Raw genomic sequence first — 27,825 nt, forward strand, 5'->3', positions numbered from 1 at the left:
CGCCACTTTCAATAACTCAGATCACAAAGCCGGCGTCAGGGACTCCTTGAAACCCAGGCGAGCAACGGGCGGTCCAGTCGCTCTTCTCGGAGACTGATGCTGACGGAAGCGGCTGGGCAGGGCTGGGGGCGGGGCCGAGGCGGGGCCACAGGCGCGCGGCGCGCGATGCGTGCGGGCTGGTAGGCGGGCCGCGGCGTGACGTGTTGGCGCCGGCTCCCGGCCCCGCCCTGCGCGGCCCAGGCCCCGCCCCTCCGTCCCTCGCGTGCCGCGACCGCTCACGGCGCTGGCGCAGCGATGGCGGAGGCCGTGGAGCGTACTGACGAGCTGGTCCGGGAGTACCTGCTCTTCCGCGGCTTTACACACACGCTGCGGCAGCTGGACGCCGAGATCAAGGCGGACAAAGAGAAAGGGTTCCGGGTGAGGGGCCGGCGGGCGCGGTGTGGGCAGAGGCGGCCCCGAGGGAGACCGGAGCGGGCTCCCCCCCCATGCCCTCCGGGGCGGGAGCGGCGCTATCGCCGCGCCGGGGGCGGGGGGGGGGGGACCGTTGACATCAGCGCGTCTGGCCCTCGCTTGACACATGAGGAACTGAGGTCCTAAAGAGGGGACGTGACTTGCCTGAAGTTTCCCAGCGAGTCAGGAGCATCGCTGAGGCTGGAGCCCAGGTGCCCTGACTCCTGGTGCAGGTGTCTGTCCTCCACTCCAGCCTCCAAGCAGATGCTGGTCATCTGGCCAGGATGGAGATAAGGGTTTTAGGAGCTAAGGTTGGGTAGATAGTTAAGTTTGGGCAACAGAAATATTCAAAAGTTAGCACTGAGAGCAAAGGGATCTGCAGCCCAAAATGTTAGCTGGGTTCAGGTATCTTCTGGTGTTTGTTTAAAATGGCATTGTGAGTGACTTACTGGCAATTTTGTCTCCGCAGTTGAGGAAGACTTTGTACATTTTAAAACATTATATTTCCCCTGCTCAGACATGATTTTCTGTTGAGAAGTTGTTGGAATGTATATGTGTGTGATTTGTGTGTTTGCTGAGTCTAACTGGTGTTGACAGGTGAACTGAGAGGCAGTGAGCTAGCAGCAAGAGCCCTGGGGAAGTTAGGAGACCTGGGTTCTTGTCTTGCCAAAGTTAGCGGTATCAGTGGCAAAAGCAAATGATTCCAGCTGTCCAAGCCGCAGTGTCCTGCTCTGTAAGATGGGGGTGTTGGATTGGCATCTAAAACCTTTTCCAGACTGTGTCCTCCGGTGTGATTTCTCACACAGAGTTGACTTCTTTGGCTGACAGTCTGAGCAACTGCCAGGGCTTTGGTGGAGCTTCCCTGACTTGAAGGAGTCAGTCCGTGCATCTCTCCGTGAGTCTAGGACTCCTGGAATGGTGGAGCTGGGAGGAGGATGATGGATGTTGTCTCTCTGTTTTTGTTTTCTGAAATCTTAGGCATCGGAGACCAAAGAGTCGAAGTAACATTGTCAAGTTGCTTGAGTAAGCCAGACACTGATCCATGACCTAGACTCAGGTCTCCTGCTCTGTGCTTTTATGCTTGAAATTTCCATGCTTGCTAGGGGGTCAAACCACATATCTAACATCAGAAAATAACTCAAAAGCTATTACATTACTATGTTTTGAACGTTTTATAGATTGCTAATTAAAAAAAAAAACACCTTTAACATTCAGAAGCCACAGCAAGAGGAAAAAGCTGTATTAGCTCTGTGAAGTGATGGGAAAATTCCCTCTTGTCCTTCACCACCTTCTCCATCCCATCTTTCTCCACCAGGTGGACAAGATTGTGGACCAGCTGCAGCAGTTAATGCAGGTGTATGACTTGGCTGCCCTTCGGGATTATTGGAGTTACCTGGAACGGCGGCTCTTCAGCCGCTTGGAGGATATATATAGACCCACCATCAACAAGCTGAAAACCAGCCTGTTCCGATTTTATCTCGTCTACACCATCCAGGTGCTTGTTGCTTCAGGGATTCCTTGGAGAGAGTTCTTTGACCCTGAAATAGATATTCTTTTAATTTCTAGGGAGGACTCTCTGTGTTCCTCTGGGAAAGGGTGGAACAGTCACAGTGCAAATTATTTTTGACTGTTTTCCTACCTTTTTTTCCCCCTTCTCATCTGTAGATCAGCTGACTTGTCTTCCTCATTCCTGTTTCCTCTCTTGTTTTAAGTGCATAAGACTGGGTGGTGTTTCAAAGGATATAAGTAGCTGGGTGAAAGTTTGAGTAATAAAGATTATAGCTCACCTGGGGGAATAAGTCACTTAGATTATTTGAAAATCAACTAGGAATTAATTTTTAGGATGGCATTTATCTTCGGGGCTTCAGTTTAAACCAGCTTCTTGGAAATTACAAGGAACTTGAGAAAAGTGACATCCTTTATGGCATTTGTAGATTATATTTGGCTACTTACCTGGCAGGCTGATATCCAGAGGCGCTCTTTTGTGCAGTAATGACAAATCTTAATTCTGGACTTCTGTCTCTTACTCCTTCTTGCTATGTCCTCTTTGTCTTGGCAGACAAACAGAAATGACAAAGCTCAAGAGTTCTTTGCAAAGCAGGCCACAGAGCTCCAGAACCAGGCTGAGTGGAAGGATTGGTTTGTCCTGCCCTTCCTGCCATCCCCAGACACCAACCCCACCTTTGCTACCTACTTCTCTCGACAGTGGGCCGATACCTTCATTGTGTCCCTGCACAACTTCCTGAGTGTCCTGTTTCAGTGCATGCATATCCTCTCAGCCGCCTGGGGCTGTGGGCTTGGTCTGGGGCTTCCAGACAACGTGATCAGTGGCCGCTGCTCTTGATGCAATTGTTTCTTCTACAAAATGCCCAAGCTTCGTTGTCATGTGTTACATGAGGGGGCTGGACAGATTGTGGTTATTTTTGTCAGCGGGCCAGGTAATCATAAATCTCCGTTGTGCTGCTGCTGAAGTGACAGCTGACATGCATGAGCGAGGACAGTCATAGCAGTGGGGTACGATGCCTGGCTCTGCCAGGAGCCCTCAGATACGGCTGAGCAGGTGCAGGGGTTGGTAGGCAGCTGCTGCTCAGTGCCACTGACCAGCCTTGAGAATACCCTGTCTGTGCAAGCCCTGTGCCCTTGAGGGTATTACTTGCCTTTGTTGAGATCAGGTAGCAGGTCAGAATACTTCTTGGGCTAGAACTTCCTTCCTGTGTTCGCTTTTGGGTCACTCCCTGACAGTGACCTCAGTGTTCCTCAACTTGCTAGAAAACAGAGCACCTTTCAGAAAAAGTGTATGGATATTTAAGAGAGGGAGAATGTAAGTAATTTGTAGTTCACCATGTTTACCATTTTGTCTTAGAAAGCCTGCATTCTTGAGGCCCAGGACATCCCCTAATGCTCATGCTCTTTAGGCTGGAATCCTAGAGGAGGAGAAGGGAATCTGGTTTGAAGGGAGCTGCCTGGTGAGTCACTGATAAATGGGGTGTTGTAGAGGCCTACCCACAGGTGGCCATTTTGGCCTCTGGGAGGGACAGCTGGTGGAGGTAGGAAGGGTGCCCCTTTTGTGCTGTGGGTCTGAGTGTGAATTCCACCCTTGCCAGGTATAGAATCCCCTGCTGCTTTTTATCCTGAGGGCTTTCAGGCTAAACTAGCAGGGGGCTCAGCCCATTGGTTATGACATGACCATATGGGCCCTCTAGGGAAATTGGAAATGTCACTGAAGGTCTTTTCAGTGCAAGACAGTGCCCTGCAAACTAGGTCACACACATTTGAGCCACGGTTCACTTCCCCAGGACTGAGGCCCTTTGTACTCCTCTTGACTGAAGCTGTTTAAGGGGGTGGGAAAGGCTGACACCCTGACCTAGAACGTGGATATTCATAGCATGGCATGGGACTGTCCAGTGTGCAGAAAGCTCTCTCCTCAGTCTACACCTTTGCTAGGAAGAGGTTCGGTCTGGGGAGGGGCAAGCCAAGTGGCCGAGCCTTCTGCCCAGATGGTAGACCAGCTGGCCCCTGGGATTGCTTCTCAGTGGCTGCACTGACCTTGCTCTGGCTTGCACTGGCTGCAAAGCCCAGTGAATGTGAGCTCCTTACTGCTGGTGTTTGGGAGAAAACGCTCAGGTTTAGATTCACGTCCTCTCTGTGGGCTGACCAGCCAGATTGGCGTGAGTGTCTGTGAGTCTCTGGAGGAAGGCCAGACCCAGCTTAAGGGAGAGACACCATACAGCTATGGAGAGGCTGCAGGACCAAGTCTGTCCTCTGCTCCCTGTGACTCGTGTTTAATGGTTTTGCTGCTGTGTCAAGAGTTTGGGAAGGGCTTTTAAGCATTTCGCAGGCAGGCTTTTTCTTTAACTTTGTGCACCAGTTCCCGTGATCCTGAACTTCGATGCGGAATGCCAGAGGACCAACCAGGTTCAAGAAGAAAATGAAGTTCTTCGCCAGAAGGTTTGTTCTGAACACACTTGCTTCTTGGGAAGAACTTCTGCTTTTCGTGTGTGAAATTAGGTAGTGGTGGTGGAGGGCTGATTAAAAATAGGAAAGCACTGATCTCAGATGCAAGTGAGTCACCAGAGAGTCAGTATGGAGCTTTGGGGGCTGTAATAGTCTCTGGAAACCAGAGGTCAGGTTCATATTTTAAGTCCCATGTGTAGCAAGAACAACGTAGCAATGGTAATGAACTTTGAGAGGAGGAAGACTATGTGCTTTCCTATGTCTCTTTCGTACCCGCAGTCCTGTATATCCACATCTGGGTTGTAAACAACCCACATATAATTTCATTGTTCTGCTCAGCTCTGTGAGCCTCTACTTGGGTAAAACGATGGAGCCAGGGGACCCACATTTGCCTTTACATTTTGTCTGAGGAGCGCTTCTCTGTTTTTGAAATTAAGGCAACTGTAGGTCATATTTCCAGAAAAAGGAAGATTATGAGCTGTTTGCATTTTGGGTGCATGTATATATATGTATATATATATATAATTCAGGAGGAAATGTATATGTAATGAATTCAAGGAGAAGCAAGTCAGATGATGGAAAAGTGGGATCTGTGTGTCTGACAGTTGTTGGCTTCTCGCCTCCGTGCAGTGAAGGGACAGCTAGCACTGGCCCGTTCTCCTGCTCGGCGGTGAGCAGAGGGTGAGGCCGGCACCCCGAGGCCCAGGCCCAGGGGCCTCTGGAGCCGGCGAGGTTGGGTGTTGGACGTGATGTGCCCCCTGCTCCTTAGTAGAGGGAAGATGAGGTGAGAGCACCATCTAACTCGCTCTACCGCTACGTAGCTTTTCGCCTTGCAAGCTGAAATCCACCGCCTGAAGAAAGAAGAGCTGCAGCCTGAGGAGGGGGAGGCCTTGGTCCAGCACAGATTGCCTCCTTATGTCTCCAACATGGACCGCCTGGGGGACTCGGAACTGTGAGTGTGTGCCTGCCTGGGAGCAGGGGGGTCCCTCCTCTCCTCTGTCCCCTGTCACCTCACCCTGACCCCCCTGTTTCTGGTGACACGGAATTGCCAGAGTGCCTCCTTGGCTCTTGCTGTTCCCGCCTGAGCTATCTGAGTAAAATCCCCTGGCTTTTAAGGCCTTCTAGCCTCTGAACCTGCCCCGAGGGAGGGGGCCCACACATCCAGATGCACATCTGGATAAACACAGACGCTGTTGTAAAGCCTCTGGAAGTGTGTGTGTGTGTGTGTGTGTGTGTGTGTGTGTGGGAAGGAGTGCCTCGAAGATGAAAAGGTTGGCACCCAACAGGTTGGATGCAATCTGTGGTGGAAGCTTGCTCCCGTCCGAGGGTTTGAAGAGGTAAGCAGAGGGGAAGAGAGGCAACCTTAAAATACAGCCAGTTAAAGTAGAGGCCCCAGCTGATGAGAATAATGTAGCAGTTGAAGAAACTGAGGCACAGAGTGGTCACACAGCTGGTGAGTCAGGATGCAAAGCCAGGCAGGCAGATTCCAAACCTACATGTGGCCGAGTGCTGTACCGGGTGAAACTGCCCTAGTATCTCAGCTAGCCCGGTCGGGTGGAAATCAAGGGCAAGCCAGAAACATCCCTTAAAAATTTGTACTTCAACCAAGTAAAAACAAACAGGTGCAGTTAATTTTATGACGTATTTTATTTAGCCCAATATGTCTACAACATCATTTCAGCATGGGATGAATAGAAACAAAGGATTCGGGAGATATTTTGCACCATTTTCATGCTAAGGCTTGAATTCCAGTGTGGGTTTTGCTCTCCAGCACATCGCACTTGGGACTGACCGCATTTCAGGGGCTCAGCGGCCCGTGTAGCCGGGGGCTAGTGGGCAGCACAGCTCTGAGCCCTGCCTCCGCCCTCAGAGCGCCGCGGGCGTCCCCGTTGTGCCAGAGAGGTTGCCGGCTCCCTTGGGTACAGGAAACCGTCCCAGGGATAATGCTGCCTGAACGCCGGGCCATGAACCTGGTGCCATCCGGAGCCCAGGAGGCCTGTGCTTTGGCTTCCCTCAGGTCCCCCTCCAGCCCTGTGACCTTGTGTGTCTGCTTGTCCAGAGCCATGGTGTGCAGCCAGAGGAACACTTCCCTGTCCCAGTCGCCTCGAGTGGGTTTCCTGTCCTCACTGCTGCCTCAGAGTAAGAAGAGCCCCTCAAGGTTGTCGCCTGCCCAGGGTCCCTCTCAGGCTCAGAGCTCGGCCAAGAAGGAGCCGTTCGGCGGCCAGGTGAGCGCAAGACCTGCCTTTCTAACTCCTGCCAAGAGGCCCCTGACAGCTGACTGCACTTTCAGACCTTGTTTGTTCTCTCCTTAGGACTGATTTCTCTGGTATGCTGGTGAGGTCCTGACTTCACATCTCGCTCCCTTTCTTCCTTCCTCTCACACTTAGTGTCAGGCGCTACATAGAGAAGAGTAGAGTGGAGGCACTGAGGCAGTGAGGAGGAAATCCACCTCGCACAGCCTCCGCCCGCCCCCCTTCCCTTCTCCCGTCTGGGGAGGGGCACAGTGAGGTGGGGGTGGGGAGATGCTGTGAGCCAGGTCTCAGACCCTCGTTTGCCCTGGAGGGACCTCTCCCCCAGCCCCCTGCCCTCTACATCGCCTGCACTCCTGTGCAGAGCATGAAAGCCTGTGACAGCCTGGGGAGAGGCTGCTTGGCAGTGAGAAGGGCTCTTTGAATCTCTTCCCTTTTCCTCATAAATTGCTCTGAACTCATGAGAGCTTGTGACTGGGATGTGGTGGCTTGAGGGTGAATTCAAGCAATTCTGGAATTTTGAATTTTTGGTCATCTAAAGCAGTGTATAGAGAAGGAGTAAATTAGAGTTACTTCTGAATTAGTGCATTGCTTTTACAAGTTGGGGTTTACTGATTCCGCAAAGGCCTTTGGCTATTTTTCGCTTTTATAGAAGCTCGCAAGAGAATTTCTTTTACGCCAGTTCACGTCCAAAACAGCCGTGGGTCCCACTGAGGAGTTTTCCTGGCAGAGATGGTCAGAATTCATTGCTTTCAGCAGTGCCTTCCGGAGTGAAAGTTTAACAGACCCACCATCACGCTTCATTGCTTGGACAGGGATCCTTTCTCCTTTAATGTATTTTTATTCGTTACAGATAAAGTCAGTCGTCATAATCGCTGGCTTCCTCTCCTACCACCCTTGGCTTGAGAATGGTTGCAAGTGACGCAGCAGTTCAGGGCTGCCCCCTGCGGCCAGGAAGCGGGGGGTCTGCCCAGGGCTGGCGGGGCTGTTCTGCTGTGGAAGTGCAGCCGCCGAGCAGGACACTGGAGAGGAAAGAGGGCAGGCTTTGGAGTCAGGCGATGTGCTTTCGGCCCCGGCTCCTTGTTGAGCATCCTCGCTCAGATGGCTTAAAGTCACCCCAATTTGCTTGGGATGCGACGAATACATGTCCTGCCTGGGGGGAGAATTCATTGCACTGGGCACCCCCAGGACGTTGTAGCAGTGCTGGTCGTATTAGTGAAGGCCCTGGCTTACCCGAGTCCCCGACTCAGCTCTGAGACCTGAGGCACCAGCCACGCAAAATGACTCCCACCTGGCTTTCAGGAGGCCTGTGGCCAGCACAGAGCCATCCTGGTGGTACCCACGGCTGTTTTTCTGAATTCTAGTTCTGTGGAATGTGGCTGAGTAAGTTTTACCGTCTGCTCTGCCAATCTCTGTCACAGTTCAATATTTTCTAAGTGTAATAGATGATGGATGGGGCGCTAGGTCTCTTGAAAAATGCATGAAATTGTGAAATTCAGTTTCATTGACTTAAGATGAAAGAAAATACGAGGATGGATTCTTTGGGGTTAAGCCTGCGGCTTTGTTCTTCATGTGTTCAGGAACTAAGTGTCACATTGTGAGATGGGAATGGGATTGGAAATTGTGTGTGCAGTTCATGTTCAAGGGATGAGGGTGAGAATGCAGTTCTCAGCAAGCAGTCCTTGCCTCTAAAATACATTCCAACAGAAGTTGGGTCACTGTGTGCATGGTATGTTAACAGAGTGAAGGTAGCTCTCTTTCCATTCCATGAATGGGGGCGATAGATGTCTACCATCTGAAAAATCCAGTAGTGGGTCACTTGTGGTTTTATTAATTTGTTAATTAGACTCTGCATTGATGTTTCAATTCTGAAAATAACTAGTGTATTTGAGGTTCAAGAAAATCAGAAGTCTAGAGTTGGAGGAAGCTTAAAGATCATTTGGCACCCCTTCCTGTTTTGTAGAGGAGCACATCCTGATTGATTGCCTCCTGTGATGTGGAGCTCACTACTTGTTGATGTGGGGTTGTTTGCCTGTTAGCTATTTGTAGAAACCTCTATAATTTTTATTTGCTGATCTTACTTTTGCCCTTTGAGCTACATAGGATAAGGCTTTTTGTTAGGACACTTCCTATCTTTCCATGCTGAGCACTCTCTGTTCATTCTTCCATCTCCCTTCCACTGTTTTCTCATATGGCATGATTTCTACACCCCTCACCATCCTGCTCCCCCACCTCTGGGACACATTCTAATGTTTTAAGTCTTCTGTTACAATTAATACACCAAATTTGAGTGTACAATTGGAGGTGCTCTCTTACCAGTACCAAATGCAGTTAGCTGTATGATTGCTTCCTGTGATTTTAATGATACATTGCTTTTAACTTACAGAAAATGACATTGGCTTTTTAATGAGCCATGTTGCTTTGTTAGCGCCTATGAAGCACGGAGTCTTTTTTTCACTTCTGACATAACAGGGCTCTTTTTCTCCCTTTATTACTAATGAAGAAGCAAAAGAAAAACAGAAGCTGTGTTATTATATTAGCAATAAATAAAATAATCCGGCTTTCCTGTTTTAAATAATTATTTATATATAACATTGTACATTTCAATCACGTCAGCATTTTGCCCACTTGTGATGGGTCGTTGTAATTGTTGGTCATGACTCCTGAAATGTTCATGGCATTGTCCGTGGCACAACATATGGTGATGCACTCTGGGCTTTATAGGACTCTGGAGGCAGAATTTAAGAAACAAATGGAAGTAACTCTAAAACCAGAGCTCCCAAGCTCCTCGGGGATCTCTGTTACCATGGTGCCTGAGGGCACCTGCGCCGCTGGCTCACCCAGCCTGCACTTGCACTCCATCCTCCCTCCAGCCTTCTGGTGCCGCTCCTTCCACTCCTGCTCAGGAAGCGATGGACTGCCGGTTATTATAGAGGTAACCTTTAATTGGCTGCAATGTAAAGAAAGCAGACTTCTGCATTTGTCACTCTTATTAGCATCAAATTACTTCATGTGTTCAGTTGCCCTTGGGGCTGTTTCCATGGATTTTAATGGGATGGAGGAAAAGGGAGCCCTTTCCCACGACTTTTGGTCTATAATTTTATGTGTGATGAGGTCCTGTCTTCTGGGTAGCTTTGTTTTACTTCAGGCGAGACCAGATTACTGGAACCTGTTTCCTGCCCCATCTGGGTATCTGCTTGGTAAACTCTGCTCAGGCCACTGAAAATTAATTTCTCTCTCTCTCTCCAGAGAGAAATGCAAAGGTGAAGTGATAAAACACAGGTTAAAATATTTGTTCTGAACTGTAGAAGACAGGTAGATTGTGATGGAATATGACAATATAATTTGGACCGTTTGGAATGTTATGTGAATCTGGTAGTTAAGACTTTTATGAGGTTTGCTTTCAAAACTGTGAGTTACCAGTTTCATCACAGTAAACATTTGTTTAAGTTAGGTACAGTTGTAGCTAGACACAAGTTTACCTTAACCTACTTATTAAAGTGTTCCGTGGAGAGCTGCGTTCATCAGCTTTTAGTACATTATCGTTTTTTTTTGTTGTTCACCCTTCTTGAGTAAATAATGAGATGCAGCTGAAGGAGACACTCTAAGCCAGATCTGATAGGTCACATGTAGGTCCATGGCTCTTACTCTCTCATTATAAAAGCAGTTTTTCAGTCATTGTGGTGCCTTTTGTTGACACCTGTTTGAATTTTCATTTTGGAGGATGGTCCAGCCCTTACCTGAGGACCTACCGGAAACTTCCTTGCCATCCTGACTTGGAGGGAAGCGCTGCCTTTGTTCTTCATGTTGTATGTCCTGTCTGGGCTGGGGAAGTGCTACAAGTGACTTTTGTATCAGCTAGAGGAATTTGAAGTCCATTTCACGCCTCTTCTCTTCCATCAGTATGGGCTCATTGAATGCTCTTAAGACTTAGCACTGAAAAGAGAAGAGACACCATTTCTCAGGTGTAGCGGGTAAGCAGGGGAGGAAGGGAGTGGCCACAGAGTACCTGTCTGCCCTCTGTGGCATTCCCCACCCTTGGGTCCCAGGCTGGATCCGCTGTGGTCCACGTACTTCCAGGGCATGAATGCAATATTGTATGGATCCTTTTCCCTTTTGTTCTCCAATGTCCAGTGTAAAGATCTCTTGGTCAGGCTGGTAAATCTGTCACAACTGCATAATAGTTGGTCCAGGCTTTTTGAGACTTCCTCACTTGCCTGGATCCCATTATTTTGGAAAATAGCTGTCAACCCAGGAAAGTGATCTTCCTTCTCTTCCCTGCTGTGTACATAGCTGACTGTGGAGTTGCCATAGCCACGTTTAACCAGAAAACGTGGCCTCTACTGTCGGTTTTTTTGTCTTTTCTATTAGAATGTGAGAGTTTTGGGCGCCTGGGTGGCTCAGATGGTTGAGCGTGTGCCTTCGGCTCAGGTCATGATCTCAGGGTCCTGGGATCGAGTCCCGCATCGGGCTCCCTGCTCCTTGGGAGCCTGCTTCTCCCTCTGCCTCTCTTTCTCTGTCTCTAATGAATAAATAAATAAAATCTTTAAAAAAAAAAAAATGTGAGAGCTTTTAGAGACGTGTTTTGGAATTCTTCATTTATTATTTATTTTTGAGTCCTCTTTTTCTCTTGGAAGAGGTTTATCTATTTTGTTTATCTTTTAAAAAACTGGCTATTTTATTGATCATTTATGTTGTCTTTTTAGTCTCTATTTCATTAATTTTCATTCTGATCTTCATTATTTCCTTTTTTTCTAACTTTGGGCTTCATTTGTTTTCCTAGTTCCTCGAGGAAGTTGTTCATTTGAGATCTTTCTTGTTTCTTGATGCAGGCATTTGTCGCTATGAATTTCCCTCTTAGAACTGCTCTTGCTGCATCTTTTCAGTTTTGGTGCACCATGTTTCCATTTTCTGTCAAGATATTTTTTAGTTTCTGATTTCTGCTTTGATCCATTGGTTGTTCAGGAACATGTTGTTCAATCTCCACATACTTGTGACTTTTTAGATTTTCTTATGGTTGACTTGTAGTTTGATATGATTGTGATGCCTGATATGATTTCAATCTTCTCAAATTTATTAAGCCTTGTTTTGTGGCCTAACATGTGATCTACCCTGGAAATATTCCATGTGCTTGAGAAGGATGTATATTCTGCTTTTGGATGGAATGTTTTGTGTCTGTCTTTTAGGTCCATCAAAAGGTCTGTCTAAAATGTAGTTCAAGTGCAGTGTTTCCTTATTGATTTTCTGTCTGGATGGTCTCTCCATTGTTGAAGGTGCTGCCTATTTCTCCTTGGTATTTGCTGTATATATTTAGGTGGTCCTGTGTCAGGTGCATAAATACTTACAAGTGTCATATCCTCTTACTGGATGGACCCCTTCATCATTACATAATGACCTCCTTTGTTATCATAGTCTTTGGCTTAAAGTCTATTTTGATACAAGCATAGCTACCCTTGTGGAAGTCTTCAGTCTGATTTGCCCTCTTGGTTAGAGAGATGGGGAGGAATCATTGGATTCGTATAATGAGGGCCGGCACCCTTGGATCACGTCCCAGGGAGTGAGCACAGCCCACCTGGGGGCCATGTGAGGTACGCCATAGTTTCAAGACCTCCTCGTATATCTTGACCACCTCTTACGTGTGGGTAGGTAAGAGAAGTCTTCTTGCACTTTCTAAAACTGTGGAACCTCTTCAGGGTTCCACAAACCATGAGTTACTTCTCAAAAATGGCCAGAAGTACTGTGAGAAGGGCCTTGTCTTTGTTATGTTATTTAGCTCTGGGAACATGACATTTCTTCTTCTCTTTTCTTTTCTTTTTTCATCTTTTCTATTCACTGTCACTTTCTTCTTTGTGCTCTTTTCATGCTATTGCTTTCATCAGGTTTCTCAGAGCGTGGGGTTTGCTGTCAGATTTGGGTGGGAATTCCACCTCTGTCCACTTCTCCTTGTGTGAGCAGTAACTTAACCTAAGCCTCACTTCCTCATGTTAAAGTAATGTCCTCATCTTCATTTTAAGGGAACATTTGTAAAGTTCTTAGCACGGTGCCTTCTATATGGTCAGCATTCAATGAGTGATCTATTTTGATGCTATTATTGTTGTCATGGGTTTTCTTTTTAGGTTATCTCTTTTATCTTGACTAAGAACCCTACTTCTCCTAAAATAAGCCAGAATGTGGAGAATCAAATACTTTCCCTAGAAGAAACCTCTGTCACAAGCATAAGTGGTACGCTTGAGATCACCTCAGTCAGAAAAACAGAAATAACCAACACCGTGAAGGTCAGCTACAGTTAGGCTCCATGTGAACTCGTAGTCCTTTAAAATTTCCTTTTTAACTCTTCCCATGGCTCCAGGGTCCCAAGGAATCTGTGTTAATTGTTTTAAGTTGTTTAGTATTAACATGAAAACTAGGAAGTAGAAGAAGTAGAAAAGCAACAAGCAGACTTCGGTTGAGTTTGTTCTCTTGCCTTATGTCTTGTGTGCAGATGACTTGCCAAGAGGTTGGTCTCAAACCTGAGTGGCTGTTTGCATCCAGATCCCTTTGCTCAGAGTGTAACATAAGGCGGAGGGAGGGGAGCAGTTTTGACTATCACAGTTTGTGGGAATAAGGTTGGAAACAGCTCAGCCAGATAATCTGGAAAGGATGAGGTGACATCTTTTAAAAAGGCTCTAGGGGCGCCTGGGTGGCTTAGTCGCTTGAGCGTCCAACTCTCGGTTTCAGCTCAGGTCATGATCTCAGGGTCATGGGATCGAGCCCCAAGTCCGCCACTGTGCTCAGCAGGGAGTCTGCTTGGGATTCTTTCTCTCCCTCCCCCCTCCCCCCCCCATGCTCGCTCGCTCTCATAAATACATCTTTTTAAAAAAATTAAAAAGGCTCTAGATTAAGAATCTTCTCCCCATGGAAGTGGGTGGGGATTATTGAATTCATTTGCTGTAACCATGGTCGACTTTATCACTCCTGCCATGAAAAGGGGCCAGAAGATGCCAGTTTCTTTCCTGTCCAGTGTATCTTGCTCAAAGGTCCTTGAGTTTCCAACAATTTCTGTTAAGAATTTCTGATTGCCTAGTAATCATTTCCAAATACCTCAGTATTTGTTAACATTAGCTGGTTTAGTCATACACTTGGCCCCAAACAAGAGAGGGCTTTGTGTTCCTTTTTGCCTCCAGAGAGGTGATTGTATGTTGCATAATTTTTTTTTTTTTTTTTTGTATTGCCCAAACATAGAGTTGCTTGCGGATGTTTCTGACACCTAGCACAGGGCCTGACCCCTCTCATAGTCATCGCTTAGTAAGCACGGGTCTCCTCCCCCGTAGCTAGAGTTAATTGTTCTGGTTAGATGAGGGAGTTGTATGTGTCTGTCTGTCTGCAGGTGAAGGGTATGGCAGGCTGAGGAGTGCTGGTGACCTACCTCTTATAACAGGGGAGTGGAGAACCGAAAGGAGGGGGTCCAGACTGCTCGCGTTCCACCCTTGACTCACCCCTAGGCTGAGAGGGTAACATTCTAACTACCTCTCAGCACCGCCCTGGAGGAACCTTACCCAGGAGCTGTGGGGTAGCAAAGCTGCCCCCTGGCTTCTGCTTCCCTCCCTGGCTGAGGGGTCATGGCCTGGGCTCAGGCAGGAAGCGACACTTCACCGCCCGGTGTCTCGCCCTCTAGGCCACTAAAGGAAAGGACGCTGCGTGCGGGCCCCGAGATGGGAAGAGCCTCTTGAGCGGGCTGGCGTCTGGGGAGTCCAGCTGGTCGCAGCACCGACAGCGGCGCCTGCAGGACCACGGCAAAGAGAGGAAGGAGCTCTTCTCTATGACTTTGCAGGTATGGCTTGGTCTTGGCAGCAGACGAGTGCCTGTGCGGACATCGCGTGGCTACTCTTGGGGGCCGTGGATACGGATGGGGTGGTGCAGAGCGTGCGCTTACCTCTCCTGATTTCTGCGTCATACTGTTCGCGGGTCACAGGTTCTCTGAGGCTTGGCCAGAGAGACCTGCTTCCCTTGCTTTAACCCAGAATCACCCAGCCTTGCTCCGTCACAGGGTCCCTTCCTCCCGCATCCCCTGCTGGAGACGCTGCCCTGTCGCACCGACTTGTGCTGCCTCCTGGCCCCTTGCCGCGCTGAGTCCTGGGACTCCCCTTTCTCCCGAAAATGGGTCAGGGTCTGCTCTTCCTGGCAGTAAAGCTGCTTCTCTTTCTGTCACATACTCCGGATTGAAGGGAAACGCCCAAGGGATTTACTGGCTAAGTCACCTTGTTGACCACTTATCCCCTGTTTGGGGCTTCTTGCCAATTTCAGAAGCGCTCGTGCTGCTTCCCCAGCCCTGCGCCGGCTGCAGTCTGATGGCGTAGACCCCCACGGCTCTGACCTCAGGGTGTCCCGTTCCGACACTGTCGGATTAGAGACGCCCCTGAGCTCAGCCGCCCCCCGAAGGCGCCAGTCTGAGCTTGGAGGTCTGTCTCCTGCTGTTACATTTTTGCTGTGGGACTGTGCTTTCTGAGACGCCGAGGAGCACTCCGAAGAGCCTCAGGAGCCGTGGGGGGTGGCGGAGTTTGCCCTGGCGGATGCCCCCTGGCCCGGGTTATGTCTGGGGGAACAGTCGTAGTCATGGTGGCCAACACTCAGCGCACCGGCGAGGCAGAGACCAAGGCAGCTGCGGACCTGCCAGGCGGCAGGGTGTGTGGGGTGCCCTCTGGGGCCCGGCCTTCTTCTGGCGCTGCGGCTGTCCTCGGGTCTCCATCTTTGCGTGTGGCCAGTCGCCTCGGTCTCTTGGCACTGGTGTGGTGGGATGCTGGTGAGGGGCGAGGCCTGCCTCTGACTGACCTGGCTTCATATCCAGTTCTGCCCCTTGCCAGCTCCTGACCTTGGGCAGGTTACTTAACTTTCTGCTTTCAGTCTTAGTTTCCACAGTCATCAAATGGGGTTAATAATAGGATCTCAGATGGTTTGGGGCAGGATTAAATGCGCGAATCAAATGTAGTCACACAGTGCCTGGCACTTACTAGGTGCTCACTAATTTTTATTGTCGGCCTGTCCTGCGTCGTGTCAGCTGTGACAGGGCAAGGGTGCCCATGGCCCACTACTCCCTCAGCAGGGCCTATGAGAGGGGGAAGGTCTCCAGAGAGGGGCCATTGGCAGAGCAGGAGCCTGCCTGTCCTGGGACAAGCTGGGTGCTGCTCTCGGCATCCAGAGCTCTGTCTTCTAGAGCCTGTGCCCGCTGAGAGCCTCCCCCAGCATGCGGTGGCCTGGCATCCTAGCTGTCCTGCAGCGGGTCCCCAGATGTGCGGACCGCTCACAGCTGACTTGTCCCCACTTTGCTTGTCCCAGAGCGCAGAGAAGAAGGCCGAGGCTAGTGGCCCAGAGGCCGAGCCCTGCCCAGAGCTCCGCGTGGAGGCGCTGGAGACGCTGACGCGGGCTTCTGCAGCGGGTGCCGAGGGCGGAGGGGCCCGCCCCGAGCAGCCGTTCATTGTGCTGGGGCAGGAGGAGTACGGGGAGCACCACTCCTCCATCATGCACTGCAGGTGGGCTGGGGTCTGGGGGTCAGGGGGAGGCCCCCGGCAGGGAAAGTGCCGACTGGGCTGGAGGGGCTGGCTCGCTGGGAAGCCTGGCTTGTCCGGCTGTGCGTGTGAAGGTGTGGCAGGCAGGAGGTCCACCCGGTGGGATGGTCGCTGACGGACCACAGTCATTCCTCCAGAGTCCGAGGAGGGCTGGACAGCTGCTCTTGGCGGGGGTAGCCTCTCTGTCCTTTCTCACGGTGGGACTCTGAGTTTTAGGAACAAGTTACCTTTTATTTGAACTCCCTGAGACTTAATTTTAATTTGCTTTATGTTGCTTTACTTTTCGGTACACCTTCACCATGTACAAGTTTTTAGTCACACGTGGTAAAAGCATGACGTCTGTGAGAAGGCCTCACGGAGTGTGGTCTGCAGAGAGTGGGGGGCTCCCTGCCGTGGCCCCGGTGGCTCTGGAGTCCCGCCGCGGGAGGCGCCGTTGCCCGGGCGTGGGGCCGCGTGCGCCGCCCCGCTGCTCTGTGCCCGCTCTTTCCCACAGGGCTCAGCACAGAGCAGGTCCTGCGCACGTAGTTCTTGGGCAGGTGACTGAATGAATACTTCTAGAGATAGCCCACGCCTATCCTCGGAGTGTAGGCAGTTTGGGAAACAGTTGAGAAGTCAGCAAAGCAATGCTCTGGGCACTAGCCGAAGAGGATGGTGGACTCAGGCAAGGATGATAACGGCCTCCTTCTCTCTTCCGTCTTAGAGTGGACTGCTCGGGGAGGAGGGTCGCCAGCTTAGACGTAGATGGGGTCATCAAAGTGTGGTCCTTCAACCCCATCATGCAGACCAAAGCGTCTTCCATTTCCAAGTCGCCGCTGCTGTCCCTGGAGTGGGCCACCAAGCGGGACAGGCTGGTGAGTGACGCCCACCTTGTTGCCGTCTAAGTGAGGCGTTCCCGGGGCCGTCCCCCGGCACTGTCCCCTGGCACCTGGCACCACAGGCTGAGCTGAGGCAGCCAAACCCAGCCCCTCCCTCTCTCTTACTGGGGCTTGGGGGGACGCACATCCAGACTGTCCCGGCAAGCTCGTGTTTGGGGGCAGCAGGGAGGTTATTGGATTCACAGGAATTGAAATCTGATGGTAGTGGGACCTGGAAAACCTGTCTGGTGGGGGAGTGCTTCTTCCTCTCTGGCTGGGGAGACACCAGCTTACCTCCCGTTCTCCCCCGTCAGCTCCTGTCATCTGTCCAGTTTCTGACAACCCACGACGAACGTTCTCAGCTGCCCTTCCTACTGCTGAGACCCCTCCCCGTGGCAGGCTCCCAGGGTAGCAGCTTAGGCTGGTGGGGATGGTGTCCTGTTTGGGGTCCCCACAGGTCTACTACAGTGCTATTAGTACATAGTACAGTGTTCTTTTCCCTTTTGGACTTCATTATTTGAGAGAGGCTTTGTAGTTAAGGCGGTAAAGTTGATTCGTAGTGTTTTCTTTCATTGTACTCCGTTCCAAGGAGATCATACAAGGCAGCCCAAGGGGCAAACCTCATTGGTTTTATTTTGTTTTTTAATAATTTTTTGACAACCTGCAGGAATTATCCTTGTGGTACTAGGATCTCAGAGCTTATCCTGTAAACATATTAATTTGCCAATGTTAGTTTGAGGTCAGAAGGTAAGTAATATTCCTGGGGGATATTCTCAGACCTGCTTCTGGTGCTTTCTTCTGGCCGTACCCATTATTATCTTTGAAGCTTCTTACCCAGTAAATCACAAATGCCTGAAGGCAAGGATAGCCTTTTCTATTTTTTCTGGAGGCCATTACACAGCCAGAGCTGTCCCCAGAACGTGCCACTGGGGCAGGCAGCCAGGGGCCAGTACCCAGGGAGGTGTGGTGGGTAGATGAGGAGCAAGAAGGGAGGACAGGCACAGCCGGGATTTAAAACTGGCAGAAAGGGAGGGAAGGTCAGAGGGCCTCATTTAATGAGCCAGCACAGTTCCAGGTGTATCTGAGGCTATACCTCTCTCCCAGTCCATAGATTCCTTTTGAAGTTCCGCTTCTGTTCAAGGTCACCTCTGATGTCTTCATGTAATTTTTAAATGAGGCCCATGTTAGCCAGATTTCACCTGAGTGTGGGGAGGTAGGCGGAGGCGGGGCCTCACCCCTGCAGCCTGCCCAGACCCGCACCCCACAGTGTGCCTGGCCCCGCAGTGGTCCTCCCTGACCCGGCCTGAGCCCTGTGCTGTGCTTTGCACCCCTGCCCCTTCTCATTCCAGCTCTTGCTGGGCAGTGGTGTGGGGACGGTGCGTCTTTATGACACGGAAGCCAAGAAGAATCTGTGTGAGATCAGCATCAATGATGATATGCCCAGGTGAGTGGGAGGCCACGGCCCACAGCCGCCATGCTCTGCGGGGCCTGGTCCTGTGCTGGGCCTCCTGCCCCATCCCCGCAGCAGGACCCGCCTCAGAGCTGAAGCCTGTCTTCCTCTGGGGGCAGGCGGAGTGCTGACCCAGCCCCACGTGTATTGCAGAATCCTGTCGCTTGCCTGCAGCCCCAACGGGGCCTCCTTCGTCTGTTCGGCCGCCGCTCCGAGCCTCGCTTCCCAGGTGGACTTCTCGGCTCCAGATATTGGCAGCAAGGCTACTAACCAGGTTCCCGGCAAGCTGCTGCTGTGGGACACGAAAACCATGAAGCAGCAGGTGCAGGCCCTGCCCCTGGGGGTCTCCCCGTGGGTCTGTGTGGGGTCCCGCTCCTGCGGTAGCGCTGTCTTTCTGATGAGCCTCATCCTCTCTTTGCTTCGGTCTCCTCAGATTTCAGTATACGTGCTGCCGAAGCGAGCACTAGTCTCCTCAGATTTCAGCTGGTGAAGCAGGTTCAAAGTTGAAGTGTTGAAAAGTAGTAACGCTCCCGTTGGGCAGGTTGCTAGCAACTGAAGTCATCCAGAATTGTGCCACAGACTTAGAAGTCACACACAGCCTATCAGAGCGCCCTTGTGGTTTATTAGAAGTTTTTTAAATTTAATTTTGTTTATATTGAAAGGCTTTGAACATTTTTTTTGAGCAGTTCTGGTTCACGTCAAGATTGGGAGGAGGGTCCAGAGATCTCCCATTTACCCCCTGCTGGGCCCCCCAGCAGAGCGGCACCCTGGTTACAACAGAGGCCCCCCCAGTGACACAGCTGATCACCTCATGCTCCCAGCCTGCCTTTGGGCTCTGTCTTGGTGTCGTACACTGTCTGGGTTCGGACAAATGTATGAGGACGTGTATCCACCATTACGGTACCACACAGGCCGTTCTCACTAAAAGCAGCCTGAAGATCCTCTGTGCTCCTGCTCATCCCCCCTGCCCCTCAGACCTTGGCAACTGCCGGTCTTTATACTGTCTCCATAGCTTTGCTTTCTCCGTCACATCGTGAAGTTGGAATCTTACAACGTGGTCAGATTGGCTTCTTTCACTTTGTGTTACGCAATCAAGCGGCTTGTTTTTTAGGAGACAAGTGGAGTCTCTGACTCCCCATTAACGTAGCGTTGCATGAAGTTGCCAGCAGCAGCTGGAGGTAGTGGGGACATGTGCAGGTTCTTGAGAAGTGACAGCCATGCGGAAGCTGGCTCGCGGGGCCACCTGGCCCACCTGCCTCGGGAGCCCAGGACTACCCACCTACCGTGGCAGGTGCTTGCTGCTGTGACCCTCAGCCCCCAGAGAGAGAAATGACATGTAAACGCACACATTTAGAAGGCAGTGATGTTTCTTTTTTTTTTTTTTTTTTTAAGATTTTTATTTATTCATTTGACAGAGAGCGAGAGCAGGAACACAAGCAGGGGGAGTGGGAGAGCGAGAAGCAGGCTTCCTGCCGAGCAGGGAGCCCGATGTGGGACTCGATCCCAGGACCCTGGGATCATGACCTGAGCCGAAGGCAGACGCTTAACGACTGAGCCACCCAGGCGCCCCGGCAGTGATGTTTCTTATTGAAATTAGTTTTGGGGCACAAACGTGGTGTGGCCCTTGCGTTGAACAGATGGGTTTCCAAGGTCACTGGACGCCAGGAAGGGTCCCTGTCCTATAGATGGGCTGTGTCGCACCTCCCTGCACCTGCCTGTAGAGATGGGGTGCATTCCCCTCTGGGCGTCTCCCCAGAGCTCAGGGGTCAGGGCCTCACCGGAATTCTCGCCCACCGTGCCCTGCCATACCTATTCTCCTCCCAAGTTTTCCTTGTCTTGGCAAATGTGCCCCACTGAGAAACTGCGTGCCTTTCTGGAGCCACCCTTCTCCCTCACCCGGCAGAGCGCGTGAGCAGACATTGTCAACTCCACCTGCAAACTGTTTCCATTCCGCCCACTTCTGTGCGCTTCCAGGGACATGCCCAAGACCGGCTCTCGAGTGCCCCTCACCGGACGCCGCACGACCTCCTGCGGTGGTGCCCCTGACCCACTGCGGGGAATGACAGACCCCGGAACATGTCACACCACTCCCTGTTATTCCAGACTTCCCGTCCACACTCCCTCAGGGCCCCCGCAATCTGCCCTCCCCACTGCTCCAGCTTTGGGGTGTGTCCTGCGCTGTCCCCTGCGCGCTGTCCCCCTAGGGAGAGGTCTTCCCCGCCCCGTCTGGCACACATCTGTCCTCCAGCACCTCTCAGTGCTTTCCCATGTACAACCCAGCTTAGTTAGATCCTTCTTCATCTTTCTCTTTGCCTCGAAGGCACTTTGGGTAGTTTTATGTTTACTTGTTGTCTTTAAAGTTTTAATGAAATATGGAGTACATGCAAAAGAATCTTGCAATCAGAGGTGTGCAGTATAATGAGAAATGAAGCTATAATGTGAGCACCTAGGTACAGTCACAGTTGGAAAGTGGAACCGTCCAGCACTTTTCATGTTCTCATGCACCCTCCCCAATCTTGATCTTCTTCCGTTTTCAGAGAGATTTCTCTTGAATATTGGGTGGTTATTCTCCTACAATTTCAAATTTAGTTAGGTTTTGTTTGTTTCTTTTTGTTTTTGTTTTTAACTAGCTCCAGTTCTCTCTGGACCCCGAGCCCATTGCCATCAACTGCACAGCCTTCAATCACAATGGGAACCTGCTGGTCACAGGGGCAGCTGACGGCGTCATCCGGCTGTTTGGTAAGCAGCTGTGCTCGTGGCCGTCTGGTGCCCTCCTTCAGTGGCCCAGAGAAGAGAGTTGCATTTTTGCTGGCTGGACTAGAAGTTATTGCAGAAGCCCACCCAATTTGGGATGCTTGAAACAGAGCTTAACTTTGGTCCAAGTCTCCTCTTTTCAAAACCTCTGTAATCAGTCCCCTTGCACACGGTTGGTGTCCATGGACCTGGGAGTGGTGGGGCTTAGCAGGCCTTGAGTCTTGCACTGTGTGATCCGAGTCCTGTGGCCTGAGTGAGATCCAGGAGGACACGTGAGAGTAAGGCCGTGCCATCCGCTCAGGGAGGCTAGTGCCTTCTGGTAAGAGCATTAGGACGGTGTGCAGCGGAGTTATCCGGCACGCTGCTTGAAGAGCCCCATGCAGACCCGCCCCAGGAGACTCTGAGAGTCTGGGAGGGAACCAGGGACCGTGTCTAGCAGATCCCCCAGGCGCCCTGTGGGACCTTACAGAGGCCGCCTCGGAAGGACTTGTTTGTCTTCCTAGACTTGTGCGCTTCCCAGATGAGCTCAGGTTCCGCCCAGGGATTCCTGAACCTCATTTTTGACCCAGGGAGAAAAGCTTCAATTTTAGAAATGTTAAATCGCTGATTAATACACTGGAGGAGAGAATGAGCACACCGGAAGAGCTCTTTGGCAGGGGCCAGCTCTCTGATACCTGGAGGCTCCAGGAGGCCCTCTGCCTCCAGAACAGTTCACGCCCTTTGGGCGGAGGGCAAGAGACACCTCCTGGCGTGGGCGGATGCCCCCCAGGGCCCGGGTGGGGGCCTTAGCGGCATCTCATCGCCTCAGATATGCAGCAGCACGAGTGCGCCATGAGCTGGAAGGCCCACTGCGGGGAGGTCTACTCGGTGGAGTTCAGTTACGACGAGAACACCGTGTACAGTATCGGCCAGGACGGGAAGGTAGGTGGCAGCCGCAGCTTGACCCAAACTCTTTTCCTCTGGCTTCGGCATCCGAGGTTCCAGAGAGCCCCAGAATAGCATGAGGGCCTGAGATGAATCCTGACCGTGCCCTTTAGCGGCTCTCTGCCTCAGGCCCCTCTCTGCCACAGCGTGTCATCCGTGCAAGGGGGGCAGCCAGTCACCAGTCTCGGCACTGTCGTGAGGTGTGAACAGGTGTAGTGGGAGTTGGCGATGAGGAAAGGGGAGAACCCAGCCTCCCTCCTAGTTGTAGCAGAAGTGACTCTTCCCACTCTAGGTGGATGAGGGGCGGTCCAGCTTAGGGCCCGGGTTGGGCTGACCTAGGTCATCGGGTGTCACAGCATGATGTGTCGAGTTTCTTCCTAGGGACAGTGCAGATAGGCCTGAGTGGAGTCAAAAGGAAGCGGCGGTGGGGGGGCGGGATAAAAAGTGAACATAAGTGCCTCCGTACGTGTTCTTTCTGGAAGGACACGTTCGGATCCATGGAAAGGGAGCTGGGGTGGGAGGCTGGCAGGCAGAGGAGAGAGGAAGACTTAGTCTCCGTGTATACCCTCCTGTACTTTTGGATTTTATACTGTGTGCCTGTATTATTCATTGAAAACTGTAATTACAAAGTAAATTCTTCATTTGAAAACTATGGGAAGGGATTTTTAAGTTAAAGCTTGACTTCCTATTTATTTGAGTAGGATTCTCAGTGAGGAGGTGGTCACACAGGCGGCTTGTCCACGGTGTAGACTAAAGGATTATTACACTACAGTCTGTGAAGCTAGTTTTTAATGGTACTGCTCATGTTGAATTGATTACACCACTGAGACAGTGGGAACATATTTGGAATTTATCCTCTCTTCTGAGCCGGAAAAACCCAGTTGGGTTCTAACCCTAGAAACAACAACAGCAACAGTAATCATAATGATCACTTGGAACAGTCCCCCTGCTTGAGAGACGGGAATCCAAACGTGGGCAGTTGCCTACGTTTTTCCTCTCCTGAGTCAGGCCAGAGAGAAAGTTCATGCTCTGCTGTGAAGTTACGGGCTCTTTCTAAGATGTTCTTCTCTAAAAAAATGTTTGAATTGTGTTGGGAAAGGGCAGACTGAGGGGTCATCCCACTGCCTTTCCTGGTGGCCTGTCAACCCCCCACCTCTGCCCTGGGATCCATCCTCCCCCTCCCAGGCCCGCCCCCCTCCGCCGCTGAAAGAGCATTAACGTTGTGCTTTGTGGTTGCAGTTCATCCAGTGGAACATCCACAGGAGCGGCCTGAAGGTGTCTGAGTATGGCCTCCCCTCCGACGCCACGGGCCCTTTCGTGCTGTCGGGTTACAGCGGCTACAAGCAGGTTCAAGTCCCCCGGGGCCGACTCTTCGCTTTTGACTCAGAGGGAAATTACATGCTGACGTGTTCTGCCACAGGGGGTGCCGTCTACAAGGTACTGGGGTGGGGGCTGTCTCGGTGGGCAGGGAGGTTCCTCCTGGAGGTGGGGGCTGAGGGGGCTGAGCGTGGAGAAGCCTCTGACCCAGGGTGGCTGGTGCCTTGTGGCTGCAGGCCGGGCAAGGGCACTGATCCTCAGCTCGGGGGTGGGGACAGGGCGGCGACACTCATCCTTTTCCCTACTTGTCCATTTGCGGTCGTTTGACAAGATTTTGGCCCTTCTCTGCTTTTGTTCCTTGGGAATAATATCAGTTACAGAAAACGTGAAGAAATAGGGAGAACCGTTGGGAAGCGTGTTGGGTTAGGGGAACGCACCGCGCACGGGCAGGTGCTTCCGTGATCTGCTTTAGTGACTCTGATCTGGTGTAGAAGTCTGTAGTTTATTGGAGGTCCCGTGGGTCACGGACATTATAGTCCATGGCCAAGGCAGAAATCTGGGGTGTGATTTATCACACCAGGATGTAAGTGGTCCACGTTTTGTCCCTCAGTTTATGTGCTTGTTTTAATTCTCATGTCTGAGCTTCTCTGGTTCATGTACTTTTTTGTACAATCGTCTGAAATTATAAATCTCTTCTATTTTACTAGTATTATCAAACAGACTAGTGATGAGGATTTGAGTTGTAGTCTAAGCATATGTTTGTTTTTTTGTTTTTCTCACACACACACACACACACACACACACACACACACACACACGAGCAGTGGGGGAGGGGCAGAGAGAGAAGCAGACCCCTCGCTGAGCAGGGAGCCTGACGGGTCCCGAGCCCAGGACCTGGGGATCATGACCTGTCCGTGCCCTCATTACGCCGGCTCACCGGTTAGTGGACGGCCCGTGCTGTGGATGGCAGTCGTGTGCAGCTGTCGGCCTGGGCTCTGTGGAGCACACACAGGGGAGGGTGCAACCCTGCTTTCGTGGGGCTCACATGCAAAACACCAACACCAGGGACAGGGCAGGGCAGGGTTCTGATCGGAGGCAGCTGGGCGGGGGCTGGACCTCAGGGGAGACCCCTGTGGGGGCGGGGAGGGTGGTCTATGGATTTGAGGCCTTCGGAGGAGGAGTTGGGGAGGACGGAGAGTGAGGCAGGCCTTGGGGCCCCACAGGGATAGAGGCAAGTGAGAGCACTGGAATGGGGGGAGCGGAAGGGGAGTGCAGAGGGGTCGCGTCAGGAGCCGTCTAGACTGCTGGTCCGGAGCGTGGCACCGGGTAATCCGGGCTTATCATCACGGAGGTTCCTCTTTTCTACAGATGGTGATGCATTGAGTGGCTTTTGCCTTCTTAAAATTAGCTCTGTAATTTCTTGTAATTGCTATTAGAAGATGCTATAAAAAGCTTTGTGTTTGCAAGCCTGATTGTATTTTATTATTTAAAAACTGAGTTTGTTAGGCTATACTTTGCTCTGTGTATGATTTTATGTGTGTTGTGTGTATGTTTGTGTATTTTTAATCATGAGCCTTTGTCACTTGTTATTTGTCCCGATCAGCCTTTGTCATTTGTCTGCAATGCCTCCTCCTATCCTGTCCTCTTGCAGCTGGCTGGGGATGAGAAGGTTCTGGGCATTCAGCTTGAGCCAGGGTGGCTACTGTGAGCTGACGATTTGCCATCACACTTGCTCTGTAACCAGTTAATGGGTTGGAAGATTTCCCTCTGTATAATTTTTGAAATGCCAGTTATGGGGTCTAGTTACTTAAGGAATATAAGGAACTTTAGATCCCATTTTTACAATCTTTAAACAATCTATGATTTTTAAAGATGTTTTCTCCACGAAGGCCAGCGACTTCGGTTCCCTACTCATGGGTGTTGACTGTCGCTGGATTGATCTTTATTCATATGCTCCTGACCGCGCCTTCCTTGTTCCCTTCCGACTCTTCATGGCCGTGGGCTGAGTCCCGGGAGGCTGGTGCTGGTGGGCGAGGGAGAGCCGGGCTCACGCGTCCTCGGTGGCCCGCGTGTGGCGCACTGTGCTCGCTGATGCAGGAGAGGATCAGCATCCTGCCCTCCTGCAGCCTGCATTCCTGGGGGAAGCAAATGGGAAACCGCAGCAGATGCATGATCTAATGCTGGGGAGCAGTAAGCCATATAGGAAAAGTACTGGGTGTAGTTTGGGGTGGGTGCAGAAGGCAGTGGCCCACAGCAAGTTAAAGGTGGCAGAGAACATTCTCTTGTCTTTTCGAGCATAGGATACTGTTTTCCACCTAAGACAAAGGAATAACTATAGTCAGGACAGTGAAGGCATTTCCCGGCTCAAGAAATTAAACTGAAATCTTCTGGAAGGGAAAGGTGGGCGTATGTGCCCGGGGAAGGCCTCACAGTGGGGTGGCAGCCCCCAGACTCGAGGCAGTTTGGTGGATAAAGTGGCTGTGTTTGTGAACAGTGCCTGCTGACGCCTCCTCTCCTATCTTGCAGCTGGGCGGGGATGAGAAGGTTCTGGAGAGCTGCTTGAGCCTGGGCGGCCACCGAGCCCCTGTGGTCACTGTGGACTGGAGCACGGCCATGGACTGCGGGACGTGCCTCACTGCCTCCATGGATGGCAAGATCAAGCTGACCACTCTGCTGGCTCATAAACTGTGACGGGACCCGCCCCGAGGGACACCCACGGAAGCAGTATTATCTGGGGGGAGTGGAGAAACAGGACAGGAAGACAGGGCACTCTGCTTCCCGCTCCTGGCCAGTGTGGGGACTCCTCAGGGAAAGACTGTCCAGGGAACCCCGGCTCTGTCCAGCTGCAGAGACTGGACGGGAGCCACACTGAGTCATGGCACGAGTGCCCCAGAGACCAGCACACTGGGCTGCGCAAGAGGCAAGCCCCAGGTGGCAGGGAGGAAAGTTCAGGAAGCAGGAGATGCAGAGTGCTGGCTGCTCTGTTGGCCCAGGAGGGACTGACAGTATTTTGTATATATTTGCTCATTTTTCATCTTTTTTTAAAAAAAGAATGTTCTCATGGTCACCTGGTATCTCTTTCTGGAACGCGTGCATGCAGCGGAGCGTCTCCCTTCGCCCTTTGCCCTTGGAGAGGCAGATGTTCCGACAGGGAGCTGGTCAGCTGCGAGCTGAGGCCCTGCGTGCCCGCTCTTGCCAGCTGTAGGACTGAGCCGTGTGGGAGGTTTGCTTGTCGCTTTGCCTTGGAGCTAGGCCGTCCTGTCTCCCACTGCGCTGGCTAGCTAAGGTTTGTGCTTTTCCTATTGCTTTGGGCTGCAGTCAGGGAGGTCATAGTGTTCCTTTTCTTCCCTGCGTTGGTGGAGCTTCTCGGGATGAGGTTAGGGCCTGAGGTCTCTGATTCCAGCTGCCCAATCCACCTGGGTGTGTCTGTCCCTCTGCCACTGGGGCTCCGCTCATTCTGTCACCTTCACATCCTTGAGGCGGACTGGAGCCAGCCGCCAGCGCCCTCTGCTGGTGAATGGTGAGAGGACCGGAGCCAGTGGGCCAAGCTTGCTTTTCCATCTGAGGTGGGCGAGGCGTGGGTCTCCGGCTCCGATGCTTGACAGGGGTGGCCTTGTTGCCCAGGTGCTCGGAACAGTCATTGTAGGGCCTTTTTGGGCTCCAGCCCAGGTCTGGTGGTGCAGGTCCGGAGCAGGGGGTACTCCCAGTTACCTACTTCTAGAGAATCGTGAAGTTGGTACTAAGGCCTTGGCTCCCATTCTGCTGGGATTTGGAGGAAGAGTCGGGATTTATGTGACTCAATTATGAGAGAACACCAGAGACTGCTAAGTAGTTATTTACAAATTTTTACCGATTTCTACCTTGGTAACCCTCTTTTCAAATGAAGAAAGACAAGACTTCTCCATTTACGATTTTCCCCATCTTCTGCATTGAAACAGCAAATTATCTCCCCCAGTGATTCTGTAGGACATTTAAGAAGCCGTCATGTGTTTCATTTGAGTGAGAGAATTCACTGTTTCACTTCACCATTTTGTTTCAGTTTCTTATTACCCATTCTCTCTGCTCAATATGGTCTCCACAGCTACTGGAATGTCTTTAAGGACTGCAAAGAAACAAAGTACACTTGAAAAGCTATGTCTTCTCTCCTTTCCTTTAAGCTCTGGGCCGAACACCCGCCTCCCTTTTGTTTTGACTTTGGCTTGAGATTGTGTGGGCTTCCACAGCACACTGCCTAAAAACACAAAACAAAACCACGATACTGCCTAAAAACTAACAAAACCCAAATCCCATTCACCTCTGACCTTTTGAAATTACCAAATACAGGTGGCCAA

At 51.3% G+C, this 27,825-nt stretch overlaps 1 protein-coding gene across 2 annotated transcripts; it reads left to right on the forward strand.

Moving 5' to 3' along the window:
* The first annotated feature begins 224 nt into the window (after positions 1-224).
* WDR91 (WD repeat domain 91) lies at positions 225-26,561 on the forward strand. 2 transcript variants are annotated; one of them, XM_081800057.1, is made up of 16 exons: positions 289-417; positions 1,257-1,345; positions 1,766-1,945; positions 2,510-2,716; positions 4,315-4,398; positions 5,226-5,356; positions 6,464-6,629; positions 14,308-14,463; positions 15,966-16,159; positions 16,896-17,046; positions 18,399-18,493; positions 18,653-18,821; positions 21,130-21,238; positions 22,062-22,174; positions 23,417-23,614; positions 26,021-26,561. In XM_081800057.1, the coding sequence occupies exons 3-16, from the start codon at positions 1,799-1,801 to the stop codon at positions 26,183-26,185; spliced, it is 2,085 nt and encodes a 694-aa protein (XP_081656183.1). In that variant the 5' UTR covers positions 289-417; positions 1,257-1,345; positions 1,766-1,798; the 3' UTR covers positions 26,186-26,561. The 2 variants fall into 2 exon arrangements, with proteins under 2 accessions (XP_081656182.1, XP_081656183.1); XM_081800056.1 differs by lacking the exon at positions 1,257-1,345 and having other exon boundaries at positions 225-417.
* The last annotated feature ends 1,264 nt before the right edge of the window (positions 26,562-27,825 follow it).

This window comes from Leptonychotes weddellii, chromosome 12 (genome assembly GCF_054177405.1).
Source record: "Leptonychotes weddellii isolate Sample4059 chromosome 12, ASM5417740v2, whole genome shotgun sequence".
NCBI classification, from domain to species: Eukaryota; Metazoa; Chordata; class Mammalia; order Carnivora; family Phocidae; genus Leptonychotes; species Leptonychotes weddellii.